The sequence below is a fragment of the Wyeomyia smithii genome, chromosome 2 (assembly GCF_029784165.1).
Source record: "Wyeomyia smithii strain HCP4-BCI-WySm-NY-G18 chromosome 2, ASM2978416v1, whole genome shotgun sequence".
Classification (NCBI taxonomy): domain Eukaryota; kingdom Metazoa; phylum Arthropoda; class Insecta; order Diptera; family Culicidae; genus Wyeomyia; species Wyeomyia smithii.
This window is the reverse complement of record NC_073695.1, coordinates 208,786-229,988: the sequence shown is the minus strand read 5'-3', so window position 1 is coordinate 229,988 and position 21,203 is coordinate 208,786. Positions and strand designations below refer to the sequence as shown.

General features: G+C 36.1%; 1 protein-coding gene across 3 annotated transcripts; it reads left to right on the top strand.

The window, feature by feature from the left end:
• The first annotated feature begins 71 nt into the window (after window positions 1–71).
• LOC129721931 (death-associated inhibitor of apoptosis 1) lies at window positions 72–20,020 on the top strand. 3 transcript variants are annotated; one of them, XM_055675048.1, is made up of 2 exons: window positions 72–249; window positions 17,930–20,020. In XM_055675048.1, exon 2 carries the CDS (start codon window positions 18,330–18,332, stop codon window positions 19,602–19,604), a length of 1,275 nt encoding a protein of 424 aa, XP_055531023.1. In that variant the 5' UTR covers window positions 72–249; window positions 17,930–18,329; the 3' UTR covers window positions 19,605–20,020. The 3 variants fall into 3 exon arrangements, with proteins under 3 accessions (XP_055531023.1, XP_055531022.1, XP_055531024.1); XM_055675047.1 differs by lacking the exon at window positions 72–249 and adding an exon at window positions 14,133–14,392; XM_055675049.1 differs by lacking the exon at window positions 72–249 and adding an exon at window positions 17,478–17,498.
• The last annotated feature ends 1,183 nt before the right edge of the window (window positions 20,021–21,203 follow it).

Genomic DNA, 21,203 nt, shown 5'->3' with positions numbered 1-21,203 from the left:
TTTGCGCTACACTTACAATGTTTCAGACAAATATTTTTTTTCGGCGTATGTATGACTGCATTTGAAATATACTGGCAGCTCTGGTTGTTCACTTCACATTCGATCGTGGTTTGTAAAGTGTGATGTCTTTATTTTGTAAATTTTGTGCCACAATTTTCACGATTTCTTTTGACTGCAGTAAAAAAATGGATTTTGGTCATACTATTTAACACAACCAATAAGAAATAGCGGAAAAAATCCTCAAAAAAGGTAAGATTTCCAAATTTTCATTTGTCTAGATAGAAATCCAGCGCTAGCACTAAGAGACATGGTATTCGCTTTTCCATAATGGCTGACATCCACATTTCATATAATGATTGAAAAATCGAATAAATTAATTTTCAGCATAACCCAACTTGGTTAAATGAGACAGAGTATCTCTGTTTTATCTTAGAAACGTAAGGGAACGGTCAGCCATTTTTCAAAGAAAATGTAGATGCATTTGCTGTTATTCGGGCTTTTACTTATTTGGATAAGCTTGTGTGAGAGCAGTTGCGCATTACGAAACAGGGTTGTCAATATTTTTCAGGCTAAAACCAAAAAAAAAAATGATTTTGAATATACGTCTTGAAAAATGATAGGGAAAAAATTTATAACATGGATATAAAGTGATCACCCGATTATATCAGTATCCGATTTTATCGGCCCCCGATTTTATCACCGTTTTCACCCGATTTTATCGTCATATAACATTTTATCAAATAACATGTCAGTGTGAACTGATTTCCTATTTGGATTAAATATTTTAGTACTTTCGCACAGCTTTGGGTAGAATAACATCATTCTGGATGGGTCTACTACGAAAGGCTGAAACTCAAAAGGCTAAAACACGAAAGGCTGAAATTCGAAAGGCTGAAATCACGAAAGGCTGAAAACTACATAAGGCTGAAAACACGAAAGGCTGAATCACGAAAAGCTGAAAAATCATAAGGCTGAAATTCACAAAGTTCATTTCTAGAAGAACACTCGCGGCCTACGGCCGACTCGATTGTCCGAGATGTATGCTGTCCTTACTCGCTATCGCTCGTTCGGACTAAACTAAGGGATCACCCCTACGAGTCAGTAGACCTAGGAAAACGAACGAACCTATACAGAGGTGATTTCTGCGGGGGGGCTGCCCCCCCGCAGTGGCCGGCGCTTCCGACGGCGGGTCGCCGGCGCACACTCGCGGCCTTCGGCCGTCTCGCCCTGAATTATCTAGGAAACGTGTACAAGAGTCAAGTGTGTATAGATTCAAATGTTGCCGAAAATTAATTTTCCATTGCACAAACCAATTAATACTCAAACATTGAACTCTGTCACCTTATAAAGGTTTGTTATCCATGTGTCCGAATTTTTCAATGATTATGATTCAAGTTACAAAAGTTTCAGCCTTTCATGTTTCAGCCTTTTGTTCATTCAGCCTTTTGTGGTTTCAGCCTTTTGTGCATTCAGCCTTTCGTTATGAAACATACTTTTCAGCCTTTCGAGTTTCAGCCTTTCGGGTTTCAGCCTTTTGAGTTTCAGCCTTTCGTTACTAACCCATTCTGGATATAGTTTTCATTGAAAACTCAACCATTGCACAGTGTTTTATTTTGGCGGCCTCGTTCGATTTATTGAATAGTGATTCAATCCGTTTTAAGGCTATTTAACAACGCATCTTTTGGTATAGAAAAATGGGCGATCAATTCACCTAAAAGTTAGATAGAAAGTTTGAGATAGACGCATAGTGTCTTCAGCAAATCTCTTACATATTACGAGCCATAAAAAGTTTTTTTTTCAAAAGGCACTAAAAATCCCAATTTTCGTTCGAACTTTGTCCCACATTTTTCCGAATTTTTAACTCTTCTACAAAGTTATCAGCCTTCCAAAAATGTATGTTTTTGCAAAAAAAAATATGTTTTATCTATTAAAATAAACAAGCTATTTGCCATATAATAATATTTTAAGGGGTAATTGCACGTCCACCATCTCCAAATCTAGCAATTATTTACAAGTGACAGTTTCACTGTCAAGATACAAACTTTCGTCTTTTAAAGTCTGTAGAATGAATCCGAGATTAATTTTCATTTTTAAATTCATCGGTGTTGTTTCAACTACGTCATCGATTTGTTTCCTTCTGTTTTCCGCTCGTGGGTGAATGCAGAAAAAGTAAAAATAGTCGCAATTTTCATTTGTTTTGAAATGTATTGAAGAGATATTTTGTGAAAGGGCTATAATTAAACCACGTAAACACATTCAGGGTCATTTTTGATCCCTCTTCCGTTACCTGAAAATCACGAGAAATCAATTCTTTAAGCTGCTTGAGATGTGTATGACACTAACAGCACAGCTTCAAAGCTTCATTCAAACACTAGTACCTAACCTACGAGCTAGTAGTGAAATTTATGTTTCACTTATATGAGAGCCCTCCCTTCCAGAGGAGGGATGGGTGTTAAGTTACCATTGGTATGTTTCTTACTCCTAAAAACCTCACCATGTCCAATTTGGTTCCATTTGCTTGATTAGTTTTCAAGTTACGCAGAAGTTTGTGTTATATTTGTATGGGAGCCCTTCCTTTAAGAAGAGGGAAAGGTCTCAAGCTACTCTAATAACCTTTTCCGGCGTCAAAAACCCCTACATTAAAATTTTCACGCCGATTAGTACAGTAGTTTCCACGTCTATAAGGATCAGAGAGACAGACAGACAGGTAGAACTGCTTTTCATTTGATATGAAATTATTGGTTTACTATCTTTTATAAAAAAATATCAATAAAAAAAATTAACGATTTTATCACTTTCCCTATTTTATCACTCCAAACATCATCAAAGGGGTGATGTAATCGGGTGATCACTGTATTATGTTTAATTTTTGTTTTTATTACCGAAAACTCGTTCAAGACACACTGATGTTAAGGCTGCATTTGGTAAGCGAGGTTATGTTGTGTTGCACACTCTTAATATAATTAACTACTTTCGGCAACTAAACGACTCGTGTTGTAAATGGACAACTTTTTTCACTACATACAATGTACAATAATTAGTTACCATTATACCCGTAAATCAATTTCAAATTTGATATCGAAAGCATCGCTAAATTATCTCAAAACAGTTATGGATTGCACGAAACCAGGTTTGGATGTATCAGCACTGTAATCTGTTTTTCGAATGTATTTCATTCGCGGAAAAAAACGTGAATGTGTTAATCGGTTAGCTGCGTTGTCATCCATGTGCGTCATCAATAAGCGTGATCTAACCATTGTAAAAATGGTAATATTGTAATATAAGTTTTAGGAACTTTTCGTTGTGTATTATAACTCAATGAGTTTGACAAGTTTGTTTATTCAATAGCCATGCTTTCATGACATGATCACTTATGTCTAGATGGTTTAGATCCAAATTGAAAAAAAAAAAATTTTTTTCAACATTCCTTATTTTCGTTGAGGTGGTAAAAACACTCGTTTGTAATAATAATCAGTGAAGTGTCCAATGTCTTATTGACGCATAGTTTAATGTTATATTTTATCCGATCTTTTCCATCAAATTTCTACACTACATTCACTTAAATACAGACGCATAACTCCTGTAATACTACATTACCACGTTCGCTGTTAACTGTTCTCATTTTAATTCTCTGTGCATTCCAACGTTTTCTTCTGCGAGAAGGTTTCAGAACTGCTGCTGATCGCAACGAAGGGGTCAAAAGAAACTTGCAAAAACACAAGATCACCGCTGTTATGTTGTTTTCTTTATTCCTTTTCACTCTACCTATTCTTTATTCAGTGTGGTCTTTTTACGATCCCTTGGAGGTTTCCAAAATAGGACCAGTTAAGCAGTCGGGCAACCAAGATGGTGTATTTCAATGGGGTAATGGAAACAACTATGGGCTTGGTTCCTTTTGAGTGTTTAACATATTAGGTTATTTTATTACGGATTTCAGCTTTTTCATTTATCTTTCAGAGCGCTTTCATAGTCGAAAAGTGAATGTAAACTACACTAATTTACAGGCCAGCGGTGTTTTGAAAGAGAACTATTAGAGTACTTCAAGATAAACCAGCAATCGTCTGAAATAGTGTTGGTTTGAATTTTGGATATTTTTATTTTTCTTTTCGGTACATGCCTTGACATAAAAAACACGAAGGAAAATATTTAACTTCATATTTAAAAGCTGTTTTAACAAGCCATTGATAATGTGTTCGAATCTGGAAAGTTACTGTTATAAAATAGTAGAATCGTAGCACTTATCCTGTAATTGTACGACAGTTGACTGTTTTAAGTAAACAGAAGAATAAATTTCAAAAGCAGCATGCGGCCTTCAAATATCTCATAACATTTGTGTCAATAAATATAGTGTATCTATGCATCATCGTTGAATGATCGAAGCGGTTTGTAATATTGTGATAGCAATGGTTTATCAAACAAATACAATACGGTTGTAGTATCGAGTATGAATATGTATCCTCCAGAACGATAGGCTTTTACCCCATTACGTTGGAATGCATGTTGGGTAAAGATAAATGGTTGATTCTTTCTTGCTTCACCGTATAAAAGCCCCCTCGAGTAGTTTCAGCTCAATTATTGCATCGATGTTGATGCTGAGGCAAGTACATCTGCACCGGAATGACCGAGCAAATGAGGAGAAAACGATGAGAGAGAAAGAGAAAGATTAGGTCGGCAGACTTGGGCTGGGAGTTACAACCAACTTGGTTCACACCGATCACTATGAAGTAGTTGGTGGTCGTTGCATTCCAGAGCGCTTTGCCACAGTGCTGGCCCCTTCCGGCTATCGCAGTTCATACAATAAGAGTTGCGCGATGATGCCTCAACATTCAGTTCACTCGAACTGACAGAGACACTAAAATGAATAAATAAATATGTATATATCGGTTTCTCTCGGTAGTTTCCGCGCCAGTGTTGCAAGGAAAATGTTGAATGGAATACAATTGCTCTGCGATAATCTCGTGTATTATGTACGTTCGTAAGCCCACAGAGAAATACAGTCATTTTTCTACACGGGGGATGGGTTCAAAATTTGCATCGAACCGCGTAAAAAAGACTCAATTTAGTTGGAAAGAAATAACGTAGAACTGTACCAAAACGTTTGAACTTTGAGTGAATATGATAGTGGTCAGTCTAAAGCCCAAAACGTAATGTTATTAATTTTCAGTATTTAAACCAAAAATTGAGATTTTTTTTAATACTGGTAGGGTATCGGTTCTATTATCGTCAGGTTTTACCTATTATCGTCCGGGGAGTGAATGATGTCCAGAGTATTAATTTTTTGCATGAGTGTTCTTCACAATGCAGAGCATCTTCCTGCAAAAGATTAGTTCTTTTGTACTTCATTAACCCTTCGGACGGTAATTGGACAAACCTGACGATAATAGAACTCATACCCTATATGATTATTTTACTCCTAAAACGGAAAAGTGGTTGGAATGAGGTCGATATCTTGTACCGTTTTTTAGTTATTGAAGAAAGCAAGAAATTACCTAGAGACCAGAAATCTAATGCAGACGTCATTTTGTGATCCAAGAGATGACGATTTCCGGTTTCCAGAAAACAAATGACTGAATACCAACCAATATTGGTATTTTCGGAATCACGATGATGTCTAGAGACCTGAAATCAACTCACGACACCATTTTGAAATCCAAGGTTACAGCAAATGACACAGTATGACTATTTTTGGAATCAAAATAATAGCCAGCAACCGGGAATCGACTATATAGGCCATTTTGAATTTCAAGATGACGACTCCTGGTTCCACTTAAACAACCTATACTGTCCGAACACCACCCAATATGGGTATTAATGGAATCGAAATGATGTCAAGAGATCTGAAATTAACTCAAGACGCTGTTTTGAAATGAAAGATGGTGGCTTCTGGTTATTCAGTAATCACCAAACACCACCCAAAATGAGTATTTCCGTAATCCAGATAATGTTCATAGGCAGCATTGCCAACCCTCCAGTTTTTCTTGGATATCTCCAGTTTTTCCGGGCACCACAGCGAAACAGCTAAAGGTTGCATATCTCCAGTTTTTAATAAATTTTTCCAATTTTATCCAGCTTTGTATTCGTCACCTTATTTGTTGAATTCATTCTCCTCGAACGTATGATCTTTTCAATATTTCGTGCATTCATGCTCTTCAGTTTTGTGGTTTGAATCAAATTCCAGTCGAATCTTCAAAATTTCGAGTACTAGACCATAAAGCTAGACTTTATGCCAAGTGACCTTAATCTTCATCAGTGAAAAATCAAAATGGCAATGCATTGTTTCTAACATCCTTTTTGTTTACATGAAATAATACGGTGCAATATATGTGTATAATTGTTATTTACGCAACACTTTTGTACCGAACATCAAACAAATTTCTACAGAAGCTTCAAATTTTTATATCCAGTTTTCTCCAGTTTATTATTTTGAGTTTTTCCAGTTTTTTTTTAAAGGTTGGCATCGATGTTCATAGGCCAAAAATCGACCCATGATGCCATTTTCAAATCCGAAGTTGCAACTACCGGTGATGGGAAAAGGGCCAAAAGTATTCATTCAAGTATTCATTAGTTCAAGATGGTGATATCCGGCTACAGGAATCTACCAAATACCACCCAACTGGGCTTAGCACAGAGGCTAAAAATAGACTACAGAAGTAATTTTTAAATCTGAAATTGTAACGACAGGTTGCTGGAAAACAACCACAAATGGTTATTCCGGAAAAGATATGATATCCAGAGATCGGAAATCAAATCCCGACGCCTTCTTTAAAACCCAAGATAGCGGCTTCCGATTATCGAAAATAATCGAATATCACCCAATATGGTTGTTATTGGAACCAAAATGATACCCAGACTTCCGGTTTCTGAAAAACAGCCAAAATGATAAGTGAAAGTTATTGACATAAACATAGTGATACAAGATAATCCATTGTTATCTTATCGACTGCCATACAAAGAATTATTTGAAAGGAAAAATTTGCTTCGAATTTGTTTTTTGCGATCGTTCTCGAATGCAATAATGCAACTATGTAACAAACAGGGGAGCAGCGTAGCCGCAAGGTTACAGAGTCCGCTTTGTCAAGCAAATGGTCGTGGGTTTGAATCTTAGCAGAATCAGACCATTTGATGTCAAAAGGACTTTAACCCTTTATAAGATAGTGGCAACTATATTGCAACCAACAAAATTTATTCTTTCGCTGCACTTAGAATATTGTTTTCAAATTTGACCTAACCAAAGACTTCTACAGGTGTCTTAGAATACTTCAGTTTTCTAGGACTGCTAGAAGTGTATAATTGATTTTGGAATCATTTTTATGTCAACAAACCGCGATTTTAGACCGTCTTCAGGACGTTCATTTTTAATTTGGAGAAAATTCAACTAATTGGTAAGTTTTTCACCAGGAACTTTCTATTCAGGACCTACTGTGTTAGACTATGCAGTTTTTTCGTCAAAATACATGGTGTGTTGGACGACAAGTTTAAATTTTTTTCCTTAAAATCTTTTCTGGATACCACTCGAAAAACCCTTTACTTTAATCTTTTCCATGCAAATTAAATGAAGTCCTACTGTTACATTCTAATGACTGTGATTTTTCATTTTTTATAATTACAATAAATCAAGCTTACAATGCAGATGCAAAAAAATGCTTCCATCGTTTTTGGGGTATTACTATATTGCCACCAACATCGTGACGTTAGCGGGCAGTGGCAACTATATTGCCATCAATTTTTTCAATTGATTCAATAGTTAATTTTTTAACAAAGGTACATTTGTGTTGTTCCTTCTGTAAGGAATACGTTTTATTGAAGTTTATGTAGATTCTTTGCGTAGTTTTCACGGCCTTATGAAGGGTTAAGCATGGGTTTATTCTCATGCTCCCTACCAGTTACTTTTTCTTCACGCTGAAATCTACAATACCTTTGCGTGACCTTCTCTCAACAAAAATAAGTCCCTCATATCAGTAAAACTGACCAGAAGGACGCACGTCGAAACTTCTCCAGGGAATTGCAATTGGTGATTGCTAATAATAGAGGTGGGGGATCTCACAATAGATCAAAGATTCTGGTCGCAGTGAGGGAGTCCATACAGGAAAAAAAGAAAAAAAATGTAACAAACAGCTTTATGTAGTTCTACGTCAGATTTGCGGTCGTGACTTTATAAACAGCATTACGAAATAAATACCTCATTAGAATTAAATTCAATTGTACTTCTACTAATACTATTAATTTAGTTGATTGAACCTTATGAAGTTTATCTTATATTGACGGAACTAATTGGTTACTACCCAACATTAACAGTTCACGAGACAATGTTCTACTTAAAGACTTGAACCTTTACAGCCCAGAGCCTATCAGTATAGGGTTGAGGTAGTTATCAAAATGAATGAATATGCTTATTGTTTGTAAAACAAAAACATTTTTTGAGTTGTTTTGATTCGAAAGAACCGATTTGCTTGTTAAACTTTCGCTCCTCTGTCTTTTTTCAAGTGTTACTTCATTCAGGATTAAGACGATATACCGACGATATATAAATATACCGGAATTCCGAGAGTTCTTTTTAGGTACCTTCTAATATAACAATTCCAAAAAAAATTTATTAATTTATCTCGGCAAACTTCCTAACAGCTGATTGAGCTCGGTGAAGTTTTCAACAAATATCAGCAATATATTCCGACGAACACTCAGCAAATATATCGATTTAGCGTAAACCAGTACAGTCATATCTCTATATAAGGCAACCTCGATATAACGTAACTTTTACCTCGATATAACGCAACTTTTTAAGTATTGAAATTGAAAATAAATGATACAGCAACTGTTTTTGGGGTGTAAAATTTCTTCAAAAAATGTTTGTAGCAAATTTTGAAACCAATGCGAAAATTGTCTCAAATGGGCATAAGAAAGGTTTAAAAATACTAAGAGGCGATGGGAAATATGTTTTCACGCATCCTTCAGTAACAATTCACAGTCATGCATCAATAAAATAAAACATTTGTTTTGCTTGTTGAAATTTTTTCTAAATGGGCATAAGAGAGGTTTAAAAATACTAATTGGTGATGGGAAATAGGTTTTCGCGCACCTTTGAGTAACCATCAACAGTCTTGCATCAATTGAAAGAAATTTTTTTTGGTTATTGAAAATTGTCCTAAAAGGGCATAAGAATAGTTTAAAAATACTGATAGGTGATGGGAAATAGGTTTTCACGCATCTTTGAGTAACCTTTTGCATCAATTGAAAAACAAAATTTTTTTGCTTCTGAAAATATTTCTAAATAGGCATAACAATGGTTTAAGAATACTGATTCGCGCATCTTTGAGTAACCATGAACATTCTTGCATAAATAAAAAAAATTTTTTTGCTTCGATATTACGTTACTCGATATACCGTAACGAAAATAAAAATAAAGAATGACTGTATTGACATTTCATTTGCCGAAGTTCTTGAAAACTCCGCCGAAAACTTGTAGAACATTTCGCTGAATTTATCAGCTGTTGAGTTCTCGGCAATAAAATCTAAGTGTGTTTTATGTGTATGTGAGCAAATGTAACTTTCATATCATTTTTACTGCGTGGTAATGTTAATGTATGTTTAAAATTATGGCACATTTAAGAGGCGCAGCAACGCGGGCTGGGTATCAGGTAGTGTAAGTAAAACTCAACGGCTAACCGTTTTTCAATATTGATGGGGATATCATTTCCAGTATTTATTTGTGATCAATTTGAACCCAAAAAAACGTTTACAATTTTTAAACGTACAAGCACCAAAAAGTTTATGGGTGTACTTTTCCAGTAACAATCGTTTATATTCTGTCGATTTGAGAATTTGTCGGTTATTCTCTTATTCGGTTTTCTTTTATGAGATAACTTGCTAGGTGTGTTATGCTACCAGCCGCGAGTCATTTATTTGGAAAACTACCAAGAGGTATTTCCACCGGACAAGACAGCATATATCCCAAAAACACATCACCGAATTGAGTTTAGAGGTTCCTAGATTAAAGGCCTTGACGGCTTTGACACACTAAAATAAAAAAAAAACATAAGACAACAAATTTTACCCCCTTCCAAAGTAATGATTTTTTCCACTTTTAAGAAATTCAAAAACGTGAATTTGTTTCCTTAGTGTGGTTTTATTGTTTTTCTAAATTAAACACTTTCTGGACTTGAGACAGTTTGACGTTTGACGATTTTTTCTTCATTCACTTCATTTAACATAAGGTAATGTTTACCTTATGTTGAATGAAATTAAATAAAATTTACCGTAATCGCCATAATTAGATATGAATCCCTGCACTACATTTAGGTTGTTTAAACACTTGGAAAAGTTATTTGTTGATTATAATTATGACATGTCTGAATGAAGACTTAGTCACTTTTTAACACGACTTGTAAAAACGATTTTTTGTATATTATGCTATTGATATGCTAAAGTTCTCAAATCGCTGTTTACATGATGAGTTTATGTTCGGAGCGAAGCGTTTGATTATATTAGTAATCCAACACTCAACACTTATGATGGCAATTTTCCTTCTTGGAGCCGCTCAGTAGAGATGGTCGGGTTTCGGGTTTTCAAACCCGAAACCCGAACCCGACCCGTACCCGTCGGGTTCGGGTTTGTAAACTTTTGAAAGTGTCGGGTTCGGGTCGGGTTCGGGTTTGGAAATTTTTGAAGGTGTCGGGTACGGGTCGGGTTCGGGTTTGGTGGGAAAAAAATTTTCGGGTTCGGGTTGGGTTTAGATCTGAAAACCCGAAACCCGACTATATCATATAAGCATTTTTGTAAGATGATGATGTCTAATTTCATGCAACTGCAAAAACACTAACATTTCAATACCATTCGAGGCCCAAAGTTTCAGGGCAGCCTCAAATTGGTACAAAAAATCTACCCCTCAAAAAAAATCTCGGGTTCGGGTTTCACAGTTTCGGGTTCGGGTCGGGTTTCACAAAAATAAAATTTTCGGGTTCGGGTCGAGTTCGGGTTTGATCGAAAAAAAAAGTTTCGGGTTCGGGTCGGGTTCGGGTTTCAACCGAAAAAAAAATTCGGGTGCGGGTCGGGTACGGGTTTGAAAAATGCCAAACCCGACCATCTCTACCGCTCAGATGTCATCTATCCTTCTAGGAATTTTGTCTAGAATTTCTGTTCTGAAATGTTTTATTTTTGTCTTTTGTTCACGTCCTATATGCATGCATCATCATTTCTTATCAGGTCTGTTGTTCTGTTTTCGTTTGATACCCATCCTTTTTCGAGTTGTTTAACACGAGGGATCAATCGACAATTATCGCAGTAAACAACTTCTCCTAGAATGAGGGAATCGTTTGTAATGATTTTACCCTTATTTGAAAATAGTTGGTCGGTAAGGTTATTTTTTGTTACCGCTCAATATTGGTTATTGTACATAACTACAGCATTCATTCAAAATATTTTTTACGTTATAGTGTAACGTTTGGCCCGCTTTAGGAAGTGATTACACAATTAATTGAAAAAAAAAACATGGTTTTTTAAACATAAATACCTGTTTTATCATTCCATTGTTAGGAGCTATATGTCTACTTTGCTACACATCGTTCAACAATGCAATTTATATCAAAATTTCTACGAAGTGCTACATATTTTTGTTCACCAAGTATTTTAGTCCACCTCTATATTTTAAATCGAAATGTTCAAAATATTTCGGACTGATCATTTAGATCATCATCGATCTTTCTAGAGTAGTGGATTTGACGAGAACATCTGTCTGCCTTAAATTTTTCGCAATTTGAGGTATTTGAAAATGAAATGTAATAAATTAAGAAATAATTGAATGTAAATAGCTACAAGCAGCTTCTGCGTTCAACGCGCAACGGCCGAATGGTAAACAGAGTTGTCAAAACTTGGCATGGCTAAAATGTGGTGGCTTTAGACAGAGACAAACATTTCCGTTATGCCTTAAACTATTATTTCAATTTTTTTCCAGTTGTTAAAGTATAAAAACTGCTTATATGGAATTTTCTTGATGTTACTATAACAAAAAGTTTCAAAAGCATACATAGTTGTTACAATAGCTTGCGAAAGTTGAGTTCAATATTATCACTTGCTCTTGACTGTGCTGCCGTGAGATGACATTGTGACGTAGATCCAAATGATCAGTTTTTCAGTACGGCCCAAAAACGATTGCATTTCTTTGCACTTTTGTATTGAAATGGTGCCTACGTCACGTTATTGTTTTTTTGTATTGTATGCAGCGTACGAAAAGGAAAATACCAAAAGAAAGGTCTTTGAAAAATGAACAAATGGGCATGAAAAATTCATTTTCGAAAAAATGGCACTTACGTCACTTTGTCATATCACGACAGTTTGGGTTGGCATGATTTTGAATATTTCTGAACTGAATCCTAAATAACGCTACCTTAAGTCAATATTTTTCCGAAAACTATATGCTACATGCTTCTTCAGTTTGTTATTTTAATGATGCTTACATTATTTTTTTCCACTCAATTTTTCTTGTAGCTCCCACAAAATATTATTACTTCATTAAACATTACCGGGCTCAATGTGTTTCCCAGGCTATGTATTCTAATACCATCAGCAGTTTTTACGGTGAAACTATCTGCCAGTAATATGATGTCTATAAAAAAATCTATTAAAGTTTACATTTGTTTTTTTTTTTTTGGTAACTTAACAATATACACATCACAGAAGATTGTTTGTAAATCAAAGCATTTTGTTTAGTTTAAATAGTTATAGGAATGTTTTAAATAATCCGGTTTGTTGACTGGAATCAGATCGCGAATAATTCAACTAGATTAGCATTAGAACTGATGCTAACTGTTGCGGGTAACGTCGTACAGTTAAATCGTACAGTTACGTCGTACAGTTCAATCGTACAGTCGTACAGTTAAATTCAGATTCAGTTGAAAATTTCTGGAAAATGCTATGTAAAAATGTGTGCATATGGGCCACAAACTATTACTATTGCTGTCTTTCATATATTTCACCACAATTAAAAAGTTCTTGCGAATAATAGGCGTTCTGAATAACATTGAATTCTACAATAAAAGTGTAATGATATTAATATAAAATTTGATAAATATTTTGAGTGTACGATTTTTGCTTAAAATTCACTATGATAATAAAAAATAAATCTTTCAAACCATCTGATTGTTCGTGTAATTTTTATGTGGTTATTCTGCGTTTTGTTTGTCAGGTTCACGGTTCATTGTTTTAATGTAATTTCGACATCACATATATCATGCGTAAAATGACAGTAAATTTGCAAAGTACAGGTTTTTTTTTACCGAAACCGGCTGTGTAATTTTTATGTGGTTATTCTTCGTTTTGTTTGTCAAGTTCACGGTTCATTGTTTTAATGTAATTTCGACATCACATATATCATGCGTAACATGACAGGAAATTTTCAAAGTACTGGATTTTTTTTCCGAAACCGGCTTTCCGCATTAACCGGTCCGGATAGTTCCGTACCGGTCCAATTCGAGAAAAAATCGGGCTTTGAAAGTTCGTCTCCGATCGGACTTTGGACCGGGCCGGACTTTCCGGGCCCTCCTCGATCCGATGTCGAACACTAGTTGCTATGTTTCTCTTTAATAAAAAATGGTTTCTGTGACCAATCGAACTCAGAATCAGTTATCCTAAGTGCAAATTCAAAAATATGGATCTAAAATTTTGCCAAAAGTAACCTACTCATAATTTGAATAAAATCGGAGAGCTCACCCTCTATGTACACGCAATCTGTTTGTCATCTATAGCAGAACATAGCGAATAAATCCACGTTATTTCATTTCATTCATTTATGCGATAAGGCGTAAAATGTTGGTACATTCAGGCTTTCGTCTGTGCGAACGTTACTTTAATCATAGAGAGGGTCCAGTTATATTAGGCAACGACTGAAGGTCATACTCCTAACAATCATCAGAAAATAACTAACCCTGCAATTGGATTTCGAATTACTACGCTGGGTGGATCACACAAACATTTTCATTCAACTATTTCAGCGCTGAATGTATGTTTTCCTGTATATGTTTCCATTACAAATACATACGTATCAGTTGCTTACTCTTACTTATTCTATACTTGGCACTAATTACTAATACAAACGAACGAAAGGAATGTATTCACGGCAGAGTTTCATCGTTCGGATCGGTCTGTTTGAACCGTGTACGGCCATCAGCCTGTGCAGTTTTACTCTGTCTGTCCCCGCTTGGAGCTCGGTTAACGCGTAGTATTATTATTTTTTACGTGGGAATCAACTGTGTGCTGTTTTAGAGTTTTTTTCGATTGTTAATATAGGGGAAACTAGTGTTATTACGTCATTGTCAGAACCCCTAGCCATCTCTTTAGCCTATTTGTTTGGTTGTAAATTCGTAACCCTTCAATTTATTAGTTAATTATGAATGTTTCTAAGGTAAGCTCAAACAGACTTTATATAGATAGTAACAAGCAATGTGTTGTGGATGTGACTAATAAGAAATTTTTTTTATATATTTCACTTGAAGATGCTTTTAAAAATAGTGTAGTGATGACACACACAAAATTCGTCTATATCGATGATACTTGAATAGTTTATCTTTTGGATAAAATCTAGTTATGGTTTCAACCAAATTTGAAACCAGATGGTGGTGACGCATGATAAATTTAATAAAAAGATTTTACTATGTGCACTGTTCCGCCATTACGATTCCATTTTCTCTCGAATTGTTGCAACGTAGTAACACACTGCTCTACGCAAAATTGTTTATATGTGTGAAAGGTACGTCCAACTGTATTGAAGTGTGGCACTGATAATGCTCATAGTTCGGTTTGTGAGTATTTTTTGAATTACCACAGATCTAGAGAAAATGTATTCCTTCTACTCTACCATTTGAACATTTGGTTGAGATTTGGTGAAGATATTTATAATTTTATAGTATTGCATACTATTTGCTTTGGGTGTTCCAGGCGTTCAAAAGAGTGTAATGTAGTTCGAACATTAAAAATGAATAATTTCAATGCAAAGCTACTTATAACTTATGCTACCTATGCTTTTTTGCTCATAACTTCTCAAGGCATGTATGACTGTGACGTACAACAATATCATCCCTCCATTAGCTAACTCTAACACATGCCGAGAGAAGAACAGCCAAGTTTATGAATATAATGTCAAAGTGGAGGACAACATGTAAAAGAGCCGGTAGTTCCGAGTGGTGTCTTCCTTTTTCTATACACAACGCTTAATTTTCATGCTTGCACAAATAAACCTAGAGGCAGCTGGAAAGTATCTTTTCATTGAATTGGAGTGGCCCGTTACCTATTCTCGGGTTGGAAGTGAATTATAACAAAAATAAGAAATATCGTGACACATGGCGTTTCTGCTCTATTCTTTGTAGTTTTTTTTATCTATAATACTTGTTTGGTACAGCTGATTTTGGGCAGCTGCAACTACCAGTTTTGTTTTGCTTGAAATTTCTAGGGTGGCTGCATTTTTTATTTCTGATTTTAATTCAGGACTGTAGACAGCTGAAAACCTTGAAAATCAGCAGATGTTTTTGTTTTCACTGTAATCTTATTCCTTCAGTGAAGTGGATGATCGAGGCACAAAATCTAAGGCAGCTGCGTTATTGAAGCGTGCTGGTAATGCGAGTATGAATTGAGTTGCATGAACCTGCATTATTAAGTAGGTGTCATATACATAGTCAAATTTGGGTGGGGGGAGGGGGAGAGAGGGTCTAGGAGGAGCTTCCAAGCTTTGGGGGCATACACGAAAAATTAAAAATCCAAAAAAAAGGGTTATTTATACACAGACTTCGCAGCCGACTGTTTAGTGTACAGGACAGCGGGGCTAGTGCTACGCTGTGTAGAATACAGATTGGAAAAATTAAAAAGAACAGATTGGTACAGATTTTTCTACTGTCATGAAGTTGATGCGAAATTGAATAATAATACAATCCTTGAAGTTGAGTGGTGCTGAATCTCAGAAACTTTGCCAAGTTGTCGGGCATTAATATGACATTTCATCGATTTAGATACAGCAACATGTATACTCTATTTCTGGTGAATGATTAGTAGAACGATTAGTAAAATTTCCAGCATTAATTTCAACGACTTTCATTCAAGAAACTTGTAGCGCAAGAACTGGCTAAAGATCACACGAGTGAAAAAAAAGTCTACACGAATAACCCTTCATTGCCTTCATACAGTGTTTCTCTTTTCCTTCGTGGCGAGCTCCGGAATTTAAACTGCCGGTTCACAAAAGTTGCTTCGGTATTTCAGACGGCCACGGGCTACTGCTGTGGCGAACTCAGAGCATAATTATATTTTATTTATAACATTTCTTGCGTTGTAGGCTGCACGAATCTTGCAGCCCAACAGAGAATTGCTGTACATTCATGCAAGCCCAACACAGGCAAGGGAGAGTCGAGATTGAGAGATGAAGCCCGAAGATTGCTGTTCTGCATTCCATTCCCAGGCTCTGAACACTGCCCTGGTAGGCATAAACCGGTGCGGTTGGGTGCGGAGAAGAGCACCGCTAGTAAAATGTTTGACGTCCGACAAAGACAGGCTCCGTTCAATCGAGAATTTGCTTTGAAACACAGTACACAGTACCTAGTAGAGGGGTTTATAACTTGTTGGTAAAGTTGTTTGGTGGGACAGTGCAACATACACCGAGTTGCAAATTTTAGCGTTCAGTGATGAATGGTTCACAATATTTTTATCAGAGGTGAACCAGCCAGGAGGCTTAAAACCTCTTCTAGATGATGAAAAAAAATCATACATACTTCTTCAAATTTAAATGAACTTAAATTCACTAATTATAGCTTGCTATTATATAGATACTTGAAACCCGTATTTTTCATAGTACGTGTTGGAAAAATACGGCCAGTAATCGTTCAAAGTCAAGATAATTTGTAGCACAATCTTATCAGTGTTTACACTTTATGCGACATTTCATGATAAAATTTCACAATTAATCACTGGAAAACGTATGTGATCAGTGTCATTTCTCGAGTATGCCTTGTGGTTCAGCCAATAAATAAATGTGTTTCAAAAGGCGCCACATGTAATCTTATGAGACGAGTAAACTTATATAGCGCAATTGAATAAAATAACACAAAAATACATGTTATTTGCGTTCACGTATCACATGACATTCCGAACTAATTTTCTTGGATACAAAACTGTGCTATGATTAGTAAAATATTTTATCAGTATATTGGATCATCAGTATCAGTATCAGTATATATTGGATATCAGTATCAGTATATATTGGAACGCTCCAGCTAAGGTTATTTGAAAATTTCCAGGATCTATGTTTTACAGTAGACTCTTTTCGAAGAATTGTGACAGTCCAATATCTTATCTGTAGTCTTGATGCAACAAATTTGTAGTCGTTAGTTAAAAATATCTTATCATGAATTTTTCCGTCGATATCTGTTCGGTATATAAACGGAAACTTCCAATCTATCATTAGTACAGTGTGTTGAAAAATTCAAACCATAAGAAATAATTTGCGGATGCAAAGCAACGCAAGCATGGTGAGTGAGTATTTTACTGGGTTTCCTTAAATTCTTGTGTTGGTACCTACCAAGCTGATAAACCTTTACTCGAAATTGATGTGCATTCATTGATAAGACACTAATCAATATTAAGCACAGGCAATGAAAGCAGTACGAAATATTTATTTCGAGCTCTGGCGCAACAACAGGCGAAAAATGACAATATATTTTAATTTTAATTTCCAATTCAAAGTTTTCAGGTAAACATGTTGAGAATTGTAGATGAAAAAAAGTTCCTATCAGCTATATAGAGTTATATTGAAATTAGTTTTCGCATTATGTTTGCGAGTGTTTGATAGTCCAACATTATCTAAAAACTTCCATAAAACAATTTGAATTGTTACAAATACCTTGAAGTTTTTTATCGAAACAGAAAAATTTATGATCCTTTATTTATTTTTCTTTTACAGATCGTCTATACCTCATCTGATTTAAAAAATCGATATAATCGTCAACATCACCATCATCGTCAGACTCACCATCATCATAAGTGTGCTTACTAATTCTGAGAATAAAAACGATAGTTTGCGTACGTGAACAATACTTCTACTGAGCGGGACAGAGAAAAAAGTGTAAACATAAAATTCAGAGAAGCGTTTGATTGCACTTGAACGAAAAAGGCATTATAGCAACTGCATCCAACTACAGTCAGGAAACTCTGGGACAGCGAGAAGCCTTCAGTCACCGTCCAACCATTGCGGCTAGAGCACGTTCGCCACTCTTTCATTTTTCCTTCTCGCCAGTCTCAATTTACAGTTCTCAGCAGGCAGAAAACTGAAAACAGTGTACCTCACGACAGAGAGAAATAAAATGACTGCGCAAGTTCTATCGATACCTTCAATACCACAGGATTACACGGATAATAAAGTAAAGGATGATTCGTCGTACTCATTGACCGAACCAGCAGTGTCATATCATGCAGAAATTACTAGGTTGGAATCTTTTCGCGATTGGTCGGTTTCATTCATCAATAAGGCAGAACTCGCTCGGTATGGGTTTTACTACGTAGGACCAAACGACATGGTTAAGTGTTATTTCTGCCGGGTTGAAATCGGCCTGTGGGAACAGAATGATAATGTTTTATCTGAGCATCTGAGATGGTCGCCGTACTGCCCGTTGTTGCGAAAACGTCAAACCAATAATATTCCGGTTGATGGGAGTTTTCTAGATCAGCTACCGGAACCTAGTTATGACACTTGTGGCATTAGGATACGGGAGAATTCTGTTGCGGAAAATGATCGGTCTTCATCAGATAGGAGTAGCAATGGATCACTGTTATCGCCACCTAGTTCACTAACTTCCGAATCTAGTATGATGTCTACCGGTTCAGTTAGTCATGAACACCATTTGCAGCATCATCAGCAGCTTCAAGAACCACAGCAAAAACGGCCTGAGTATCCAAACTACGCTATAGAGGCAAAAAGGTTGGAAAGTTATGACGATTGGCCGAAGTTCATGAAGCAAAAACCAAAAGAACTTAGTGACGCTGGGTTTTTCTATACAGGCAAAAGTGACCGAGTAAAGTGTTTTAGTTGTGGGGGTGGACTAAAAGACTGGGAGGCTGAAGATGAGCCCTGGGAACAGCATGCCATGTGGTATAGTCATTGTGAGTACCTGAAACTAATGAAGGGCGAAGATTATATTGCCCAGTGTTTGTTGAAAAAGAATGATCCCCCTGCTGCATCAGAACCTCTTGAAATTCCTCATCATTTCATTCCGTCATGTTCGCCACAGCCTTCTACATCGGGAGTGGCTTCGTCTGCAACCACCTCGCTTCCTTCATCGCAGTCTTCCAGTTTGAGCACGTCAATGGAAGAGACTAATCCTAGCGGTAACATTATCTGCGGTATCCGTTCTTCAATGGCCCATGCGTCATCTAGTAGTGGTGTCGATGAGGATGAAGACGAACCGAGCCGTAAGTTGGATACGAACCGAACATGCAAAATCTGCTACGTTAATGAATACAATACGGCATTTTCACCTTGCGGTCACGTGGTAGCATGTGCTAAGTGTGCCTCCTCGGTTACTAAGTGTCCTCTTTGTCGAAAACCTTTTACAAATGTGATGCGGATTTATTTGATGTGAAACTTTAAAGCAAAACAATTCACAGAATAAACCTACAACTTTTCCGGAATAAACTTGTCTGAAAAACAAGTGGAAAGCGTTTCAAGTACGGGTTCGACCCACAAAAGGTTCCATTGAGACTAACATGATCTCGACGGATAAAGTTTATCGATAGATGGCATTTTCGATCTGGCGAAATGACTGCTTGCATCTGTCACCATGTATGCTGCATTGCAAACTCTATATCTATTGCGCTTCGCCTTTAGTAACACATCAGATCCTGTACGAGAAGTACTATATAGTACTAAATTTAAATTTACGAGCGATAAAATGTTTAATTTAGTGTACATATTTATAAATTGACTATAAGTATATAAACTATAAGTATCTATTACAGTAAAAAATGTGAATAAAAATCGGAAAAAATGTAACTGAAATATTGGTTGTTTGATGCGTGTATTTTATAATTATAGTTGAAGAATTGTGTCCGTTTTACAGAGGTGAGATAATCAAATATGATAACAATATTGAACCGATGAGTGATTAATATATCGATTTAAAGATGTTGAGTGGGAGAAGACGACGGTGGAAGCTAATTGGGATATCAGAAGCGAATTTATACTAATTGCGGCGCCTAACTGAGATAAATCGCAATCAAGTAACAACACCGACTCACCGCATAGGGATGAGCATGCCCGTATGAACTTAGAGTAAGCTAGAGCTTATCACAATAAATCAAATAATGCTCAGCCTTCTGAAAAAAAACGAGATCGATTACTTTTTGGTACCGTCAGTGAGGACTTTAAATGAATTTCGTATGACACATCACGATTCACTCAAATGATAAACAAAACAAAATGCCAATGCATTATACTATTTCGAGGTCGCTAAGGTTGTTGTGTTCCTGTTACCTTCCATTATAAAATGTATTCTGTTGTTGCACCTTGGTTTTGAGGTAGATTTGATAGCTTATCTGCACCTAGCTTAGAAAACCAATCCTTCAATATCTTCTAATTAGGCTGATACAAATTTCGAATTCTTTTTATGTCCAAGATTATCAAACTTAGCAAACGGGGTGGCAAAAAATAAATAACACCGAGACGAAAAAAAAAAAAGAAATATCTTTGATAAAAGTATGTGTGCAAGTTATGACGTTTGTAACTTGCATTCAAATAAATGTTGAAAAATAACACTTTATTATTATTACTATCTATTTCGCTTGCCTTTTGACGACACTCTCTCTGTCACTGGACTTGTTCATTGCTAAATTAAGCATTAATGCTGTCGAAAAACAAAATGAATAAAACGGTATGAGCTTTTTTTTTTCTTCCCCTTCCAATATTCAAGATTTTTGAAGGTTGGGGGGGGGGGGGGTGACATGAAATGGAAATAAAATTTGTAACGGCCTTATTGAAAAAAATATTTGGCTCTGCTGTCTTCACTCAATACACCGGTAATTGAAACACATTTTAGTTATCTCTAGACAGATGGAGTTTCATCATGTGCACTGATGCTACACTGGTACATAGGAGTGTAGGGGTTTGAATTATGTTCGAGTTATGATTTTTTAGACATTTTCAGATGCGGATTTGATAGCTGATGATGCGGATATTGGCGAAA

Excerpts from the sequence above, each read along its gene's own strand:
- LOC129721931 (XM_055675048.1), top strand. The coding sequence starts at position 18,330 with ATGACTGCGCAAGTTCTATCGATACCTTCAATACCACAGGATTACACG.